The sequence below is a fragment of the Ambystoma mexicanum genome, chromosome 4q, assembly GCF_040938575.1.
Source record: "Ambystoma mexicanum isolate Mex_15411 chromosome 4q, UKY_AmexF1_1, whole genome shotgun sequence".
NCBI lineage: Eukaryota > Metazoa > Chordata > Amphibia > Caudata > Ambystomatidae > Ambystoma > Ambystoma mexicanum.
In genome coordinates, this window is record NC_090928.1 from 1,120,559,193 (window position 1) to 1,120,575,201 (window position 16,009).

General features: G+C 47.1%; 1 protein-coding gene across 2 annotated transcripts in view; it reads left to right on the forward strand.

The window, feature by feature from the left end:
- Positions 1 to 12,315: 12,315 nt before the first annotated feature.
- PYGO2 (pygopus family PHD finger 2) overlaps positions 12,316 to 16,009 on the forward strand; it is a 40,869-nt gene continuing 37,175 nt past the window's right edge. Inside the window, exon 1 of one of the 2 annotated variants that reach the window (XM_069608693.1) lies at positions 12,316 to 12,531. In XM_069608693.1, coding sequence (XP_069464794.1) covers positions 12,471 to 12,531 — 61 coding nt within the window. In that variant the 5' untranslated portion in view covers positions 12,316 to 12,470. The remainder of the gene's footprint in view (positions 12,532 to 16,009) is intronic. The other variant, XM_069608692.1, reaches the window with a different exon arrangement.

Here is a 16,009-nt window from a genome sequence, read left to right on the forward strand (position 1 = left end):
GCTGATATCAAGTTCTGATGCGTCTATGGATGCTGCGGCTGGTTCATTCACTGTCATTTCAACATCTATTACTTCAACACTGATGGGAGAACGCAACAATGTCGAGAGGTTTTTTGGTGGCAAATCTTTGGTGGGTGTAGATTGTGTAAATTGATCTGCAACTACTTCAGAGCTATCTTCAATACATTCAATAACATCTTCTTGTGGTGGTGCGGTCGCACTGTAGCTATGGCCCAATGCAACTTTGCTGTAGTCGCCAAAAACAATTAATTCATGTTCTGGCCATTGGACATGAGCATCTCGAGCCTGAACACGCCTCGCCTCAATTAATAGTTCCTCCATAGTGTACACGGTCTGGCAAGCCACATCTCTCATTCGCTTCACTTTCTGTGTGTGTATAGTTCTGACACCCACGGGTAACTGGAAGAGATATTGGAAAAGGGATGTTCAGTTTAAACACAAGATGGAGTGTAGTAGAATTGACTGGAAAAAAACATAAAATAGTCCCCAGCACAAACATTTTTTTAAAGTTATGAATTGTTTGTAACTAACCTTTTTTTGTTTTTTTTTTCTTTGCAACTTTTTTGACTCGACCTTCAACATCTGCACGCTGTAGCTCCGATTCGTTTCCGCATGTCCTCCCTTCCTCTTGCGCTGCAAGGACTATATTTTCTGTATCCGCATAGACAGCACGGAATGAGGCTCCATCGTCTCCCTGAAACATAGTACTTTCATTACTATGTATCTAAATATTGTTAGCATAAAACACACGTGAGGACGAACACACAGGTACATCTCAATAGCCAAATACGATTTAAACATTGTGTGCAACAATCAAAGGACAAGTATTCGACCAGTGATGATCTATTTCGATGGAACTGTCAGTATCCATACCTCTGGCTCTGCATGGACTGCCATGAATGGTTGTATTGGAGAGGAGGCATCCGCATCTCCCTGAAACACAGTACTTGCATTAGTATGCTTTTCAATATTGGAAACACAACACACACTTGGGGTCGACGGCACAGGTACATATAAAGAGATAACCACAAATGATGCATTGTCCAAAAGAATCAAGGAAAATCCAAATATGATCACATTTCATCGACTTATTTCAACGATTCCTTTACATCTGCATCATCTAAATGAGATGTTGTGATTGTGGTGGAAGCTCCGTCGTCTCCCTGAAACACAGCACTTGGATTAGTATGGTTTTCAATATTGGAAACATAACACACACTTGGGGTCGAACGCACAGGTACATATAAAGAGATAACCGCGAAAGATGCATTGTCCAAAAGAATCAAGGAAAATCCAAATATGATCACATTTCATTGACTTATTTCAACGATTCCTTTACATCTGCATCATCTAAATGAGATGTTGTGATTGTGGTGGAAGCTCCGTCGTCTCCCTGAAACACAGCACTTGCGTTAATAGGGAAGAAAGTATAGCAAATGGAATCACGTTATATGATCACGCATGATGGAGCTGTCATTATCCATACCTCGTGCTGCTGAAGAATATCTATGAATGTTGCAAATGTAGTGCGCACTTCCGAAAGCTGTTGCGCCGATTCGTATACTTGAATGTCAGGCTCTGCATCAAGTGCAGGGGTTGACGCTCCATCAACTGCCTGAAACATAGTACTTGCATTAGTGAGGATTACAATTGTGAAAACATAACATACACCTGGGGTCGACAGCACAGGTACATATCAACGGCTAACCACGAATGAAACATTGTGTAGAACAATCAAACGACAAGAATTCCAGCTCTGATGATGACGCTCGATGGAGCTGTCAGTATCCATACCTCCTGCTGGTGAGGAACATCTAGAAACCTTGTAGATGTGGCGGATGCTTCAGCATCTCCCTGAAAGACAGTACTTGCATTAGTATGGATAACACTAATTATAACTGAAAACAAACACCAGTGGACGATAACTAAGGTGTATATTAATTGGAAAGCAGTAACCAAACATTCGGTAAAATAATTACACGATAGAATAAAACTATTACTTGACATGCATAAAACAAGTATGTAGCGGATTAGCCTAGTAAGATTACCTGATACGCGCTAGAAGTGGTTGATAACTGCGATCACGTCAAGGATGTAGAATGTTCTTGCTTCAGATTCAAGGGATAGTCAAGAAGTTGTAAAGGTCAATTAATGATTGATAATGAAATGCCAATATTAAAAATAGCCATGTAAGCCGACAGAATACTTGAAAAATGCTCAATACAGCACAGTTCCCTGTCCCCATATATATATACATTGCGTTTGTGGGTTATGAAATCGAAAAAGAATATATTGATAAATGTCATTATTCAAAAAAATATACACTCATATCAATATCGAAATTATTACAAGGGATAGAACACCTACAATATCTATTAATCCATTCGGCTACACACTACCGCAAGGCCTAAAGCTAAATCCGGACACTTGACTCACCGGTGGCGGAATGTGGACGAATAGAGTGGGAATAGCGTTTTCGCGCAATTTCCGTGTCGTTCGCCGTTTATTCTTCTTTGTTACCCAAGAAGTTGTGTACATGTCCAAGGAAAAGTGCCGGCTGCAGATGCGGTATCGATCATCCCTCTTGTCCTCTAAGACTTGTTGGACTCTACTTTCCAGCTCATCCAGTGGATATCCGCAATGTCTGACCCATTCTCTTATTCGATCAACAGTTTTCGGGAATACATGCATTGTAGTTCCTTCAGATTTCGCATGGGTCTTCGAAGGGCAACCGCTAATCGAACAGGCAGGCATTGTTGATAAATCTGAAAAGTAAATATCGACATTATTATACAATCTTCAAGAGTAAAGATTTGATACAAAAGTAAATGAATCATACAATGATCAATGCAAGGTTTGTTTTGGTCGCAGGAACTATACCAGTTCATTATGTGCTGCTTAGTATTTGCATAAATTGCAGAAATGTATAATTGATGTGACTGAAATCTGAACATGTGACTCGTCCCTTGGATGTTCTGTCTTGCACGAGAAGGAAACATGCTAACATTATTGACTGGACCCCCGAAGGATGCAATTCAATCACAATAGTCACAGATGAAAATAAATAGATCTATTGATAGCATAGCAATGGAAACTCAAGTCAATACCAATGAGACCAATGAACATAGCACTATTGTGTACTCTACTCGAAAATAGATAGAAATTTAAAAATCTGCGAAATATAACCAGGATACATGGCCTTACCTTGACCAACAAACAGTTGGGTTCAGCAAGCAGAGCAGTATGTTGCGGGAGAATAGGTGGATGGCCACAGGTAGCGCACTGATGGGTATGCTCGAAGTGGTCACAGAAGTTCACGGATAGCACGACGACGAGCAAATTAGCATAGATCTCAGTGGTTCCCAGGTAGCACGTTCAAGAGTTGACTTGCAAAGTACAAAGATGTTCTCATGAGACATATCGAGTGGTTTTTAAAGTATTAGAAACTGGGGTGTGTTTGTGAATGTATGACGTATGTATGTTGTGGTATTAGGGGGGCGGCCGGCCTCAGGGGAGGCCTGCCTGGAGACACGGGGTCTGAGGAGGCCATGTGACCGATGGCCCCTTGGCGTGGGACACCTTTTGAAGTGTACATGCAGTTTGGCACCTTGGCCTTTCGCGCCCCGGACAGCCCCCCATGCCAGCGCTCATCCCCGGGTGTGAACCGCCTTTGATAGAGGGGGGTGGGATGGATGGCCCTGGGGCGTGCAGATAAGGCACAGGAAGACTGCTGAATGGAGACACACTTATGTGGATTGCAGGGGGGCGGCCTGCCTCAGGGGAGGCCTGCCTGGAGACACGGGGTCTGAGGAGGCCATGTGACTGATGGCCCCTTGGCGTGGGACACCTTTTGAAGTGTACATGTAGTTTGGCACCTTGGCCGTTTGCGCCCGTCACAGCCCCCCATGCCAGCGCGCATCCACTGGCGCGAACCGCATTTGATAGAGAGGGGTGTGGGATGGATGGCCCTGGGGCGTGCAGATAAGGCACAGGAAGACTGCTGAATGGAGACACACTTATGTGGATTGCAGGGGGGCGGCCTGCCTCAGGGGAGGCCTGCCAGGAGACACGGGGTCTGAGGAGGCCATGTGACCGATGGCCCCTTGGCGTGGGACACCTTTTGAAGTGTACATGTAGTTTGGCACCTTGGCTGTTTGCACCCGTCACAGCCCTCCATGCCAGCGCGCATCCACCGGCGCGAACCGCCTTTATATCAATATACAGTATATCGCCTTTATATCAATGATAGTATATTGTTGCTTATCAATAACAAATGCCACATACCGGAGATTCTTGTGAGCACAGACCCACAGTTCAACCGGTGTATTATAGTGGCCAAGACCCTAAGGCCTGTATAATCCAATGGTAATTGTTAGTATAGATATATGTGTGACTTTTATAGAGACATAACCTACTGAAAGACTTTGAACAAGTGTTATTTAGTGCATGCATTATCGAGAATATGTTATGTTAGCTTAGATAGTGACCACTCTGCTTCACAGCAACCAGACCTTCACCCATTCGGAGCACAGATGTCTGACGTCCATCCTTGAATGGAGACACACTTGATTCATTTAAAAAATCGAGACAAACGTTGTTAAAATATATGTGGTGTTTTATTTTGTATCTTATTTTCATGAAACAAAAATACAAGACTTTAAAGATTATACAGGTCAGGTTGCAGCACAGCGAGAGAAAATCCCCTGTACTGACCGCTGTTACTCGGGAACGTTTCTCTAATGGCACGAACGGCACAGGCGGGTATCACTCTTCGAACGCGGTGTCCAAGCCTCCCGTGAAGCCACCATGTAAAGGAACGATAGGCCACCAGCCTGTACCACCTTTGTAAAGGAATGAAACAAACTGTTTTTAAATGACCCAGATAAGTTTAATAAACGTTTGTTGTCAATGACAATTCTTGTAACTAATGGCATTTTACATGGACAAATGCTATCTAGACAATGCACACTATTGAATGACTTACATGCGTTACAATGATATGTAGATGTAATTTTGGATATAGTAGAAGAACATGAAATAGGAGTGGCATGACAAGCAGAGTATACTTACTCGTTACTCGGATTACGAGGACGAACAGTTGCTCGAAGTTTGTGCATAAGCACCATCATTATTCTCAACGCGGCCCGTGTGAGGCAGGCTGCCCTGAAGTCTGGCAGCTCGGTGATGCATTGCGGTCGTGGCTCGCCTTCCTAAATGTAGGCCAGGCATCCCGAGTTTTCTCGGCAGCAGCAGTTCTCGTCCTCAGTTGGCATTAGCTCGCACCGATTGCATGTGCACCAGGTGGAGACGCCGTCCATTCGACTAGGCCCAGGCTCTTCATCTGTTGATTCGTCCTGCCAACTGCCGTCCGAATCCCCATCGTTTTCGCGTGCTTCCCTTTCCAGTAGTTCCTCCTCGGTATACTCGGGCTCGTACATGTAGGGCATTATTGTAGCCATTGTGTGTTAAACAAACTAAAATAATTGATAGCGGTGGTACTGGTATCTGTTCACACGGGCTACAAGCGGCGAAGGTAGCTGACCAGAGCACTGAAACGAGTCACAGAATACTCTAAGTAACACAGAGAAAGGAATGGAATCGAAAATCGGCTGCTGTGTGTTGTGAAACGGTCTGTTTATACTTATTGAGGAGAGAGGCGTCCTACCATTTCCATGGCGACACGTCATTAGCTGAAGCGCAGCGAATGTTGACACGAGACGTGCTTTGGCATTGGGAAATGGGCGGTACGAGTCTGCTGATGACAGGCTCAGGGGCGGGGGAATTGATTTAGTGCCGCAAAAGCAGGTCAGCCAGGGCGATCGGGGAAAAGATAGGATTATCAGAAAATGGCGGCTCCCTGGTGCTTGTTTTCGCGTGCGTTTAATGGACGAAAACTCGGGTAAGGTCCATAGGAAAGTTTTCTAAAATCGAGCCACTTAGGCTTAAAAAAACATGGCCGACCCGTTGGGACAATAAAAATGTTTACTAGACCATGCCTTTAATGTGATTTGCCACTAGCGGTCTATTTGTAGCTAATTACATCGAGGCGTGGGAAGAGAGTTGCTGGGACTGCCGGAAATCCCAGAGACTGCATGTTCTTTCCCAGAGAAGTTTGTAAAACCCAGTGACTAGGCAGGTCGGGAGGGTAGGCGAGTCCCATCTAAATGCCAGTTTTCTAAGTGCTAAATACAGTAGCGTAGCTCAGTAAGTGAGAATGTGGTTCAGTCGGAAACTGCCTGGGGACTCCTTTATTTTACCAACATTTAGAAGTGTGCCCAATAGTCTCTCTATTAAATTGAATTTAGAAGTGTTCCCAACACCCTCTCTGGAAAAGCCTCTCTGAAAGTTGACTTAATAGTACGCCCAGAATCCACTACGTAGAAAATTGAATTTAGAATTGCGCCCAATAGCATCGCTGTGAAGGTTGCATTTAGAAGTGCAACCAATACCCTCTGTAAAAGTTGATTATAGAAGTGTATCCAATAGACGCTCTGTAAAGTTGAATTTAGAAGTGTTCCCAATAGTCGCTCTGTGAAGTTGAATTTAGAAGTGTTCCCAATAGTCACTCTGTGAAGTTGAATTTAGAAGTGTCCCCAATAGCATCTGTGAAAGTTGACTATAGAACTGTATCCTATAGACACTCTGGAAAGTTTCATTTATAAGTGTGCCCAATAGCCTCTAGTAAACTGAATCTAGAAGTGTGCCCAATAGCCTCTCTGTGGAAAACTGTATTTAGAAGTGCGCCCAGTACCCTCTCTGGGAAAGTTGCAATTAGAAGTGTGCTCAGTGAAAGAGCATATAACCGATCATACCACACCACCACGCTTACTCTCTCCTTACATCACCACTCAACTAGAACACAGAGATACTATGACACCATTCGGTATAACTGTTCTCATACCAACATTCCGCCGCTTACTCCACATCATTCTATGTAATCACTGCTGGTTCCACACCCCCAGCCAGGCGTTTTCCTCAGGCCTAACGCAGCCACATCCGTTCCGGATAAATCCTGCCAGAACGAACACATTCTCCTGATCTCTCAACCACCACACCTACCGCTAAGAAGCAGCTATTACACGAGTACCGCACGAGCTGCACACATACCCGGTGCTCACACGCACCTTTTGACTCTCCCTACTCTCTCTACTGATCTGAACTTCGGTTCCCAAGGGCGTTCAACCTACAAGCGCCTTCAGACCATACCAATGGTATATAAGGCGCTATATAAGTGCAAAATAACAATAACAATAACAATAACAACAGTAATGCATGATGCCACCGGAATACTGCTGAACTCGCACACTAGTCACCTAGCATGTTAATTCACTCATCCGCCAAACCCCTTACCTATACATGCCAACCTTCCCAATTTATCCGCCTAAAATAATCTGACTCCTAGGGGAACCAAAATGTTGCTATGTATGCTTTACATACCTCTCAACTCACAAGCTTTTGCCGGACATCACCCGTTGGGGAAAGTGCTCACTCACCTGCCAAGCTCCTTATCTGTACACTATTCACTTTGTTGGATTCATTCACACCTACACGCAAAACGAATTTATGTATTTCCACCCGCCCTATGGACTCGGGAGGTGGAGAGCTATGCCTTACATACTACACACAATATACTAACGTGGGCTCTCCCCCATCAAAAACAAAATTGACAGTTTTCACCTGCCTTTGGGACACAAAAGGTTGAGAGCTATGCACCTGCTCATGCTGCCTTGCATGGACGACGATCTGGCTCGGAACATACTGGAACATAACGGGGCATGAATCTCTCAAATTAAATACATTCATTAGAGCTAGACGATAATGTAGGGTGACCAGATTTCCAAAACGAAAAACCGGGACGACCAATGACATAAAAGAGGGACTACCCCATTGCAGCCCACCAATTACCGCCCCTCCCCCAACACGCACACTCAACCACCACCCAATCATATTTCCAGCACTTCTCTCTATAATCTGTATATGATCTCATTTGTGTAGTTTTGTTTGAATCTTGGCATGTTAATTCAAAACAGGCGTTTGCTCTAATTGATATAACATGGCTTGCTGTACACTCACTTATAAACCAGTCTCTGTGGCACAGTCAGTAAGCATTGTGACTTGTACCTGAAAGGTTTGGGGGTTTGAGCCAATCCTCCAACATCAAAATTCTGAAAGTTTTGTAAAAATAAAATTCCTATTTTAATGACCGGAGCCACCCATCCCCTGCAAACCCCATGTCAGGATCACCCGGCGGGTTTCCTCAGTACAGCCACCCATCCCCTGCAAACCCCATGTCGGGATCACCCGACGGGTTTCCTTTGCTCAGTGCAGCGCTCACACTGCGTTGGGATCACCCAACGGACTTCCTCTGTGCAGCGCTCACGCTGTGGATTTATGGGTGGGGTTCACCTCACCTGTTCACCGGAGGTGCACAGGGGCCGGGCACGGGGTCGCACCAGGGACGGCGTACCATCCTCGAGCTGGGTACCGTCCTCGGGCCTACAGCGTGCGGTGTGGCGCCAGCATGGCGCAGAACATGAACGACACTGGAGTCAGTTTGGTCTTGACTGACGAGCCGGAAGCAACTCGTACTTTTTATTAACTTGGTCACATGGGGACCATGTGACCAAGACAGACACAGACACACACACACACACACATATCACATCACACACTAACTCTACAAGCCATAACTCCCACACACATGCACCTTTATTAACCTGAGTGAGTGGGTCTCATATCACTGAACGGCACCACTGAGGAATCCTGGCACCAAATAAAACATTCATGATACCCGGGCGTTCACCACTCAACATTGTCCACCTCTGCCGGCTCCCCGTCTTCATGGGGATGTCTCCGGTGTTCATTTCGGACAGTCACCACAGTTACGGAGGCCGGCAAAGCCGCACCTGGGGAGGCCCAGGAGCCACATCGGCCAAGTCCACAGTCTGGTGGAGGTAACAGTTCGACTTCCTTTGGCAACCTTTAAGGACAGTTCAGTGTTCAACGGCCGGTAGGACTACATCTGGGGGCACCAGGGGCCATGTATCTCGATGGGGTGGGTCGGTAGGCTCAAAGTTGCAGGGGCCGGCTGACCAGCCACTCCTTTCGCTTCCCCTCCTCTTGTGGGGCTGCTGGAGAGGCAATCCTGGTGACAGGGTGTCGGGGCGCACCCAAACTCCTTATGGAGTCGCTCCTCTGCCTGGGTCCACCTGGTGACATCGAGGAGCTCTACGAGGAGTGAACTGATGGGTCATCCTCTTGTGTCCCCAAGCTGACAGGGCTGGTTGTAGGGCTGTTAGCCAGGTCATCTCCCTTGCTGCTAGGGGCCCCCCAGGGCGATCAGCCAACGCTCTACCAGGTGCCCCTGCCTTGCTGCACACCTGTGCATTGGGTGTCCCCCCACCCTGCTTGATCCTGGCCTCGCATCCCCAGGATGGCAGAAGGAGGAGGTGGTGCAGGCATTGTTTTCTCCTAACCGACACACTCCTTGATAACAATGTGGGCTGGACACCTGCTGTGTGGCAGGGTACTCATGGTGTGCCCCTTTTTATTTGTTGCTCGGTGGCTGCCTCACAACTTTTGTGTAGCGTGTTATGTTTTCTTTTCACTGCCGCAGGCCTGGGTTGCTTAGGCCACACCCCTTTCCTTTGTTTGATCAGGGCTGCCTCGGGGCACGTTTCCCACTTGGGGTATTTTTATTTTTTTTCCTCCGCACCGGAGCACATGTCTTTAATAGCGGGCCCTGGTGGTGATGGGCCCGCCTCCCAATGGGGGGGCCACCACGCCGTTGGGTGACCCCTGCGCGGCTCTTAGGCCGGGGCTGCCTCAAACTGTTCGGCGACCCTCACTTACTTCAGCTTCCTGTCCTGCTCCTCGAAGCAGGCACACCCTTGCGGTGCGGGCCCCCATCACGGCCAACGCTGTGGTGAACCTCCTACTCTGGGGGTCAGGCTGTTCCCCTCTCCGCGGCAGAGGCCGCGTGTAGGCCGCTTCAGTGGGGGAGGGGACAGCTTCAACTTGCTGCGGCTAGGGGGGCGCTGGTCATCTCGTTGCGGCCGACGCCGCCCCTCCATCACACAGGGGTGGGCAGCAGCACCATCCTTTTTTTTTATTTTTTCTTTTTTTAAGTTTTTATCAATTTTTAAACAAACAATAAAACCAAACAAAACAGTGCATGTTCAACAGTTCCATTACACTTTTTAAGTTCCCAAACCACTACTCCCACTACCCCACCCCCCCCTTGCGAGTCTATCACCTTGAGTCATCAGATTCCACACCCTGTGGTTCGGTCTCCTCCTCAGCAGGTTCAGTCGGGTCTTCTAATGACCCAAACAATCCGGCTATCAGTGATTTCCAGGCCATCAGGGACTCATTCTCCTCCTCCCCCCCGTTGCTGCACGCCTCTTGCCATACTATGGTTTCGGCTTCTGCCCACTTTTGCAAGTCTTTCCACCACACCTCTATCCTCGGAACATGGCCTGACTTCCATCCCATGGCAATCCTTCTCTTCGCAAGCACATAAGCCAGGTCCCTTAGTTTGCTTACATGCCTGAGTTTCCGTGGTCTGGGGAACCCCCCCAGCAGGCAGGCCCATACCGTGTCCACTACTATCTTGACCCCTCTTCCTTCTAGTTTCTCCTTTATACCCCTCCAGAACCTCTCTATGATCCGGCAAAACCAAAACATATGCACCATGCCTGCGTTCTCTTCGTCGCACTTAGGGTATGCTTGCCGACCTGCATTCTCGAACCTCGATATCCTCCCAGGCGTCATATAAGCCCTGGCAGCATCACCATCCTTGTTGCCTTTGTGGGCCCAGTTGGATTTGGGCCCGCATCATTGTTTTTCCTTGCGGTGATGTTTGCCGCTCTTCGTTTCCGCGGCTTGCGGGTGGGGGAGGGGCACTGATTCCTCTTTGCAGCCGACACCGCGTGCCACTTTCGCTCCGTTGTTGCGGCAGAGGACCTCCATGGTGGGGGAGGGGCAGCACCTCCGCGTTGCGGCGCAGCCGCCAGCATGTTCCCTCTCCCCTGGGGGAAAGAACGCAGATCCACTCTCCATGGGAGCCGCCTCAGCTGTTTGGCGGCCCCAGCACTCCTTCAGTGCTGCGGCCGAAGCCGCTCGTGGCTGCCTCAGCTGTTCAGCGGCCCCCTTTTCCAGCAGACTCCACCACCTGCCCCCATGCTGCGGATGCTGCTTGCCTCCTGCAGGGGGAGGGCAGCCCCACACCATCCTTCGGGGCACGCGGGGCCCCTTCCCTTCGTCGCCATTGTTGGGGGGTCTGCCCTGAGCACCGGGCAGGCCCCATAAGCATGTCGGGATCACCCGACGGGCTTCCTCAGTGCGGCGCTCACGTCACGGATGTATGGGTGGGGGTCACCCCACCCATTCCGGATCACCGGAGCGGCCCACGTGGCTGGGTGCACCAAGCACACAGCGGCCCCGGCTCTGGGGGCACTCAGGCCGGGGTCGCACCAGTAGCCATGGTCACATGGCCTTGGGATCACCCTTGGACAGCGTTGCCCAGCAGGGGCACCATCCTTGAGCTGGGCCCCGTCCTCGGGCCTACAGCGTGCGGTCTGGCGCTAGCATGGCGCAGAACATGAACGACACCGGAGTCAGTTTGGTCTTGACTGACGAGCCGGAAGCATCTCGTACTTTTTTATTAACTTGGTCACATGGGGGACCATGTGACCAAGACACACACACACACACACACACTGGGAGAAACCATGTCTCCCTCCAGGGGGTTACATTGCATAGCTCTCAACTCACACGCTTTTGGCGGGTGTCACCCGCCTTGTAAAGAGTGGACTCACCCGCCAAGCCTCCTGCAGGCGCATTCATTTCAATGGGCCTCTCACCCGCCAAAAACAAAATCGGGTGTTTTCACCCGCTTTTGCGACTCAAATGGTTGAGAGCGTTACATGCAACACTACCGATTTAAGCGGTAGACTCCTGATTTTTGTAATAAACAATATTGCTATTTTTTACTTTCTCCCTCCTACAATAAACCCAGCAACATTGCACTTGAATGGGAAAAATGGTATTCTCTCGATTTTGGAAGAAACAAAATCTCCCTCCCAGTTGCTGCTCAATGTCCAATGTGCCTCAACTGGAAAATTTAAAAAAATACTCTGAGGGCAAGTTTCAATGTTAAAATCGTATTGTTCATAAAAAGCTGGTGGTAGGTATGAATAAATCCCATCCCTTGACGGCAGTGTTTATGTTCAGATTAGAATCCTTTGTATATTGTATACATTACCATTTACTCAATGTACATAGCATATTTTTGATAAAGTTTCCTTTTACAAAAAAGTAACTGGCCGTAATGGGTGTGTTGACGTGATACCGTCACTTCCGCTTCCGGCGCTGCGCACGGCCGCGGTAGGAGGATGGAGACGAGACGGTGGGGTTGCGGCGGCCCCCACTGACCCTCCCCCCACCCCATGGCCGCCGAAGACAACAAGCTGGAAGGGGTCATCGTGCCCGGCCGTAGGGCCAAAGCAGGTGCGAGACCGGGCGCGGGGGGCAGCTCATGTGTAGAACCAGGGAGGGGCCTTGACGTGCGAAAACGGGAGGAGTCAGAGACCAGGGATTACAGACAAGGCACCGGGGACACGGGTCGCGATTAGAACATGGGACAGGGGGAGGGGTTCAGTAAACAAGAGCTTGCGCTGACGATGAAATGGAAAGGATGGGCGTATGTGCGATGATCTCGGGACAGTGCTTCTTCCGGTGTTTGGGGACATCATTAGTATTGCTAGGTGCAAAACGCGAATAACAGTTAATAAATGGGCACCTATGCTGTGGTTTGGTGGGATTATTCAACAAACTGGGGGCCACGCGTAAATTTAGTGCTACCCTCTCTAGTGGCTCCAGTGGTTAAAAGCATCATGTTGTGTCTTGGAATGCAATCAAGGCTTGACAGCTAAGCAACAGTGTAATCTTCCTCGCGTGATTTTCCTGGAAGTCAGACGGGAAGATTATACTAAATAAACTAATCTCCACGTGTCTCAAAAATAGCACCAAATGTTCCGCAACAACAATCTGAATTTTCTTCATAATTATTCAAACATATTGGCCCTTAAACACCTTCGTGGTTTCCCTCGCATAGATACCCAGATAACTGTTTCACACAGGAATTCGCACCCAGACTTAATCTTCTGACAGGTGCATCTCTTCTTTGACAATCCTTCCCCCCTTGTGTTACCTCTAACACGGCACTAAGGATTCCATAATCGGTGCAGATAATGTGTTGATTGAGAGCAACCTTATCTTGTCCGTTTGGATAACTCGGATGTACACGGTAGCGGGCTGCTTTGTGTGGTTGTGACTCGTCAAATACAAGTTAATTGTCTTCACTGGCAGTGAGGAATTGCGCACTTCATGGAAAATAAACCACACCCACTGCACATTAAATAGTTTCTGTTCTCTGCTTTACCTCAGTGGAGTTTACTTTTTCTTGTCGTTCCTGATAAGGAAAAGATAAGGCAGGCACGAGTTTACAACATTGTTGGGTACCTCTTGGACAAAAGGTCACTTTAAAAACAATGTTAAGACTGATATGAGGACAAAGCAGTTTTCAGTTTCGTTACATTTTTAATAACAATGCAGTTTGCTATATTGCCAGCTATTGACGTAACATGAGGTCCACCATTTGTGTATCCTTTGCCATGGACCCCCCCCCCCCCCCAATTCAAGCATATTATGCCTGCATAGAAATAAGTTCGTATTATGGCAGGCAAATGCACAAACGACACGGGTGCTATGATAGATCACATTTGAGGGGGTAGCGGATGTTTTAAAGTGAATCGGCTACCATTGTCGCTATAAAAAAGTCAGTCTGATAGTACAATTTAACATTTTGATTTGTGGAAAAGCCACCTCATGTGACCCTAAAACAGTAAGATGAATAACACAAACGGGCTAAAGATTTTGAAACCTCCAGTGATTGAAATCCTTTGTTGACTTCTCACAATTTTTTATTAACGTTTTATGAAAACCTCAAAAGATCTGGAAAAATGTCCACCTGTTTAGGGGCTGTTAAGGAATGTGATGACTAGTGCACAGTTTCTCACCCCAGTGTTAGAGCATTTTATTTTCGTTTAGAAAACAGTACCTATTTCTTTTTCCATGTCTATAAAAATCCACTGTTCACGATTGCTGCTCTTCTTTTTTTTTTTTTATATCACATTCTATTCTCCAAACTGTACAAAGGTTCAGTGCCCCTCGATATTTGGCAATATCTCAAAATATATGGAGTCGGTTAAGAACCTAGGGTGCTTCTGCCAGTCAGATCTGGGGTACAATTGGCATGTTAATCAGATGGTCAAATCAGTTTATTTCCATCTGAAAATGCTGAAACCACTTCTTCCTCTCATCCTAGACGGGGATCGAGTGACGGTTGTTGGCTCTCTTGTCAATGCCAGGCTGGACTATTGCAATGTCTTCCTGGAAGAATGTCCTAAATATCAGCTGCAGTGGCATGAGATGCAGCAGTACGTCCAGTTTTTTTTCTCTCCCATGGAAAAAGTCAGTTTCTGAATTTAGGAAGTAACTCCACTGGCTTCTGGTCATCGACAGATCCAGTTCAAGCTTCTGTGTTTGGTCTTTACATGTGTACACGGCCTTGCACCCTCTTACTGCCTAACTGCTAAAATCCAAGATCCCTGCGGTCTATGATACAAAATCAACTGGTGGTCACTATCTCCAGATTTGTTCACTGGGGGATAGGTTTTCAGTTGCTGGCCCTCGTGCATGGAAGTGCCTACCACCTTACCTACGGAAGATGGAATTCCTGACTATATTAGAAAACAGCTCAACTTTTTTGTTCGAGTGAGATCATCCTGAATGGTTATTAGATGGTTCAATGTACTGTATTTTAGATCTGCGTCTAGATAGCTTAGTTCTCCTGCGGGAAGTGCGTAATACACATTCTAAATCAAATATGTTATTCATGCAAGTGCTGCTTGGCACTTTGGATGATTTGTTGCGAGTGAGATTAATACCTGGCTTGTAGCTTACTGCGTTTCATTTTGCACCCTGAAGTATTTTGGCATTGTTTTTCACTGTGCACAATGCTTTAAAGTAACTCGCACTGTCAGTGACCACCAGTTGGGCACGTTGGAAGTTTAGAGCTTGAGGTGGGGAAGGTTGCCTTACCCTTTTAGTGAGTGAGTGGAAACAGTTCTTCACCTTGCACAGACATAAAATAGTAGTTGGAAATGCTCGATAGGGATCTCCTCATTTGATACACTGCACATATTTTTGAACCCACTTCCAATGAATTCTTTCAAGATTTCCCATTTTATTGTCGTAGGGTTATGTAGTATCCATTTTCCTGTCCTGTGTGACAATCCACCTTTTCATTCTTTAGTCTATATGTTAACTTCACAATCCCGAGCCTCTGTAGCTCTTTCCATTATTGCCATGCATAGTTCTAAGCAGACGTTCAGGAGCATCATTGGATTCCCTTAAGTTCTGTCTGCGTGCGAAAGTAGATCTTTTGTGAGGTGATGTTTCTGATGCTTATTGAGTGTAGGTTACACCTTCTGTCATGCACTGAAAAGCTAGTTTTTTTTTTGGGTGGGGTATTTCCTGAATTTTATGTGGCCCTGTGTATTGCTCTGCCCAAAGTGCACGGAACAAACATAAATCACCAATGCAATTACAGAGCAAATACTTTGAACGTAGACAGACTCAATAACTCGCAGCCACACACTCTTAGAAGATAATCGGCTCTTATACGGCTATTTATTCAAATCTCAGAAGTACATAGAAATAACTCACAAAAATAATATGGACATAAATCACAGAAGAAGTAAAGAATTCAAAAGGAAATACATCACCGCGAGCGTAACAGGATTCCTCATCTCGCCCAGAAGCGGCTGGAAGACCCCGGGAACAGCCAGTCCGAGAGCACCACAGCTCACAGGAGGGCCGTACATAAGCGTCATTCTCCGGCTGAAGTCTCACCTGACCACCT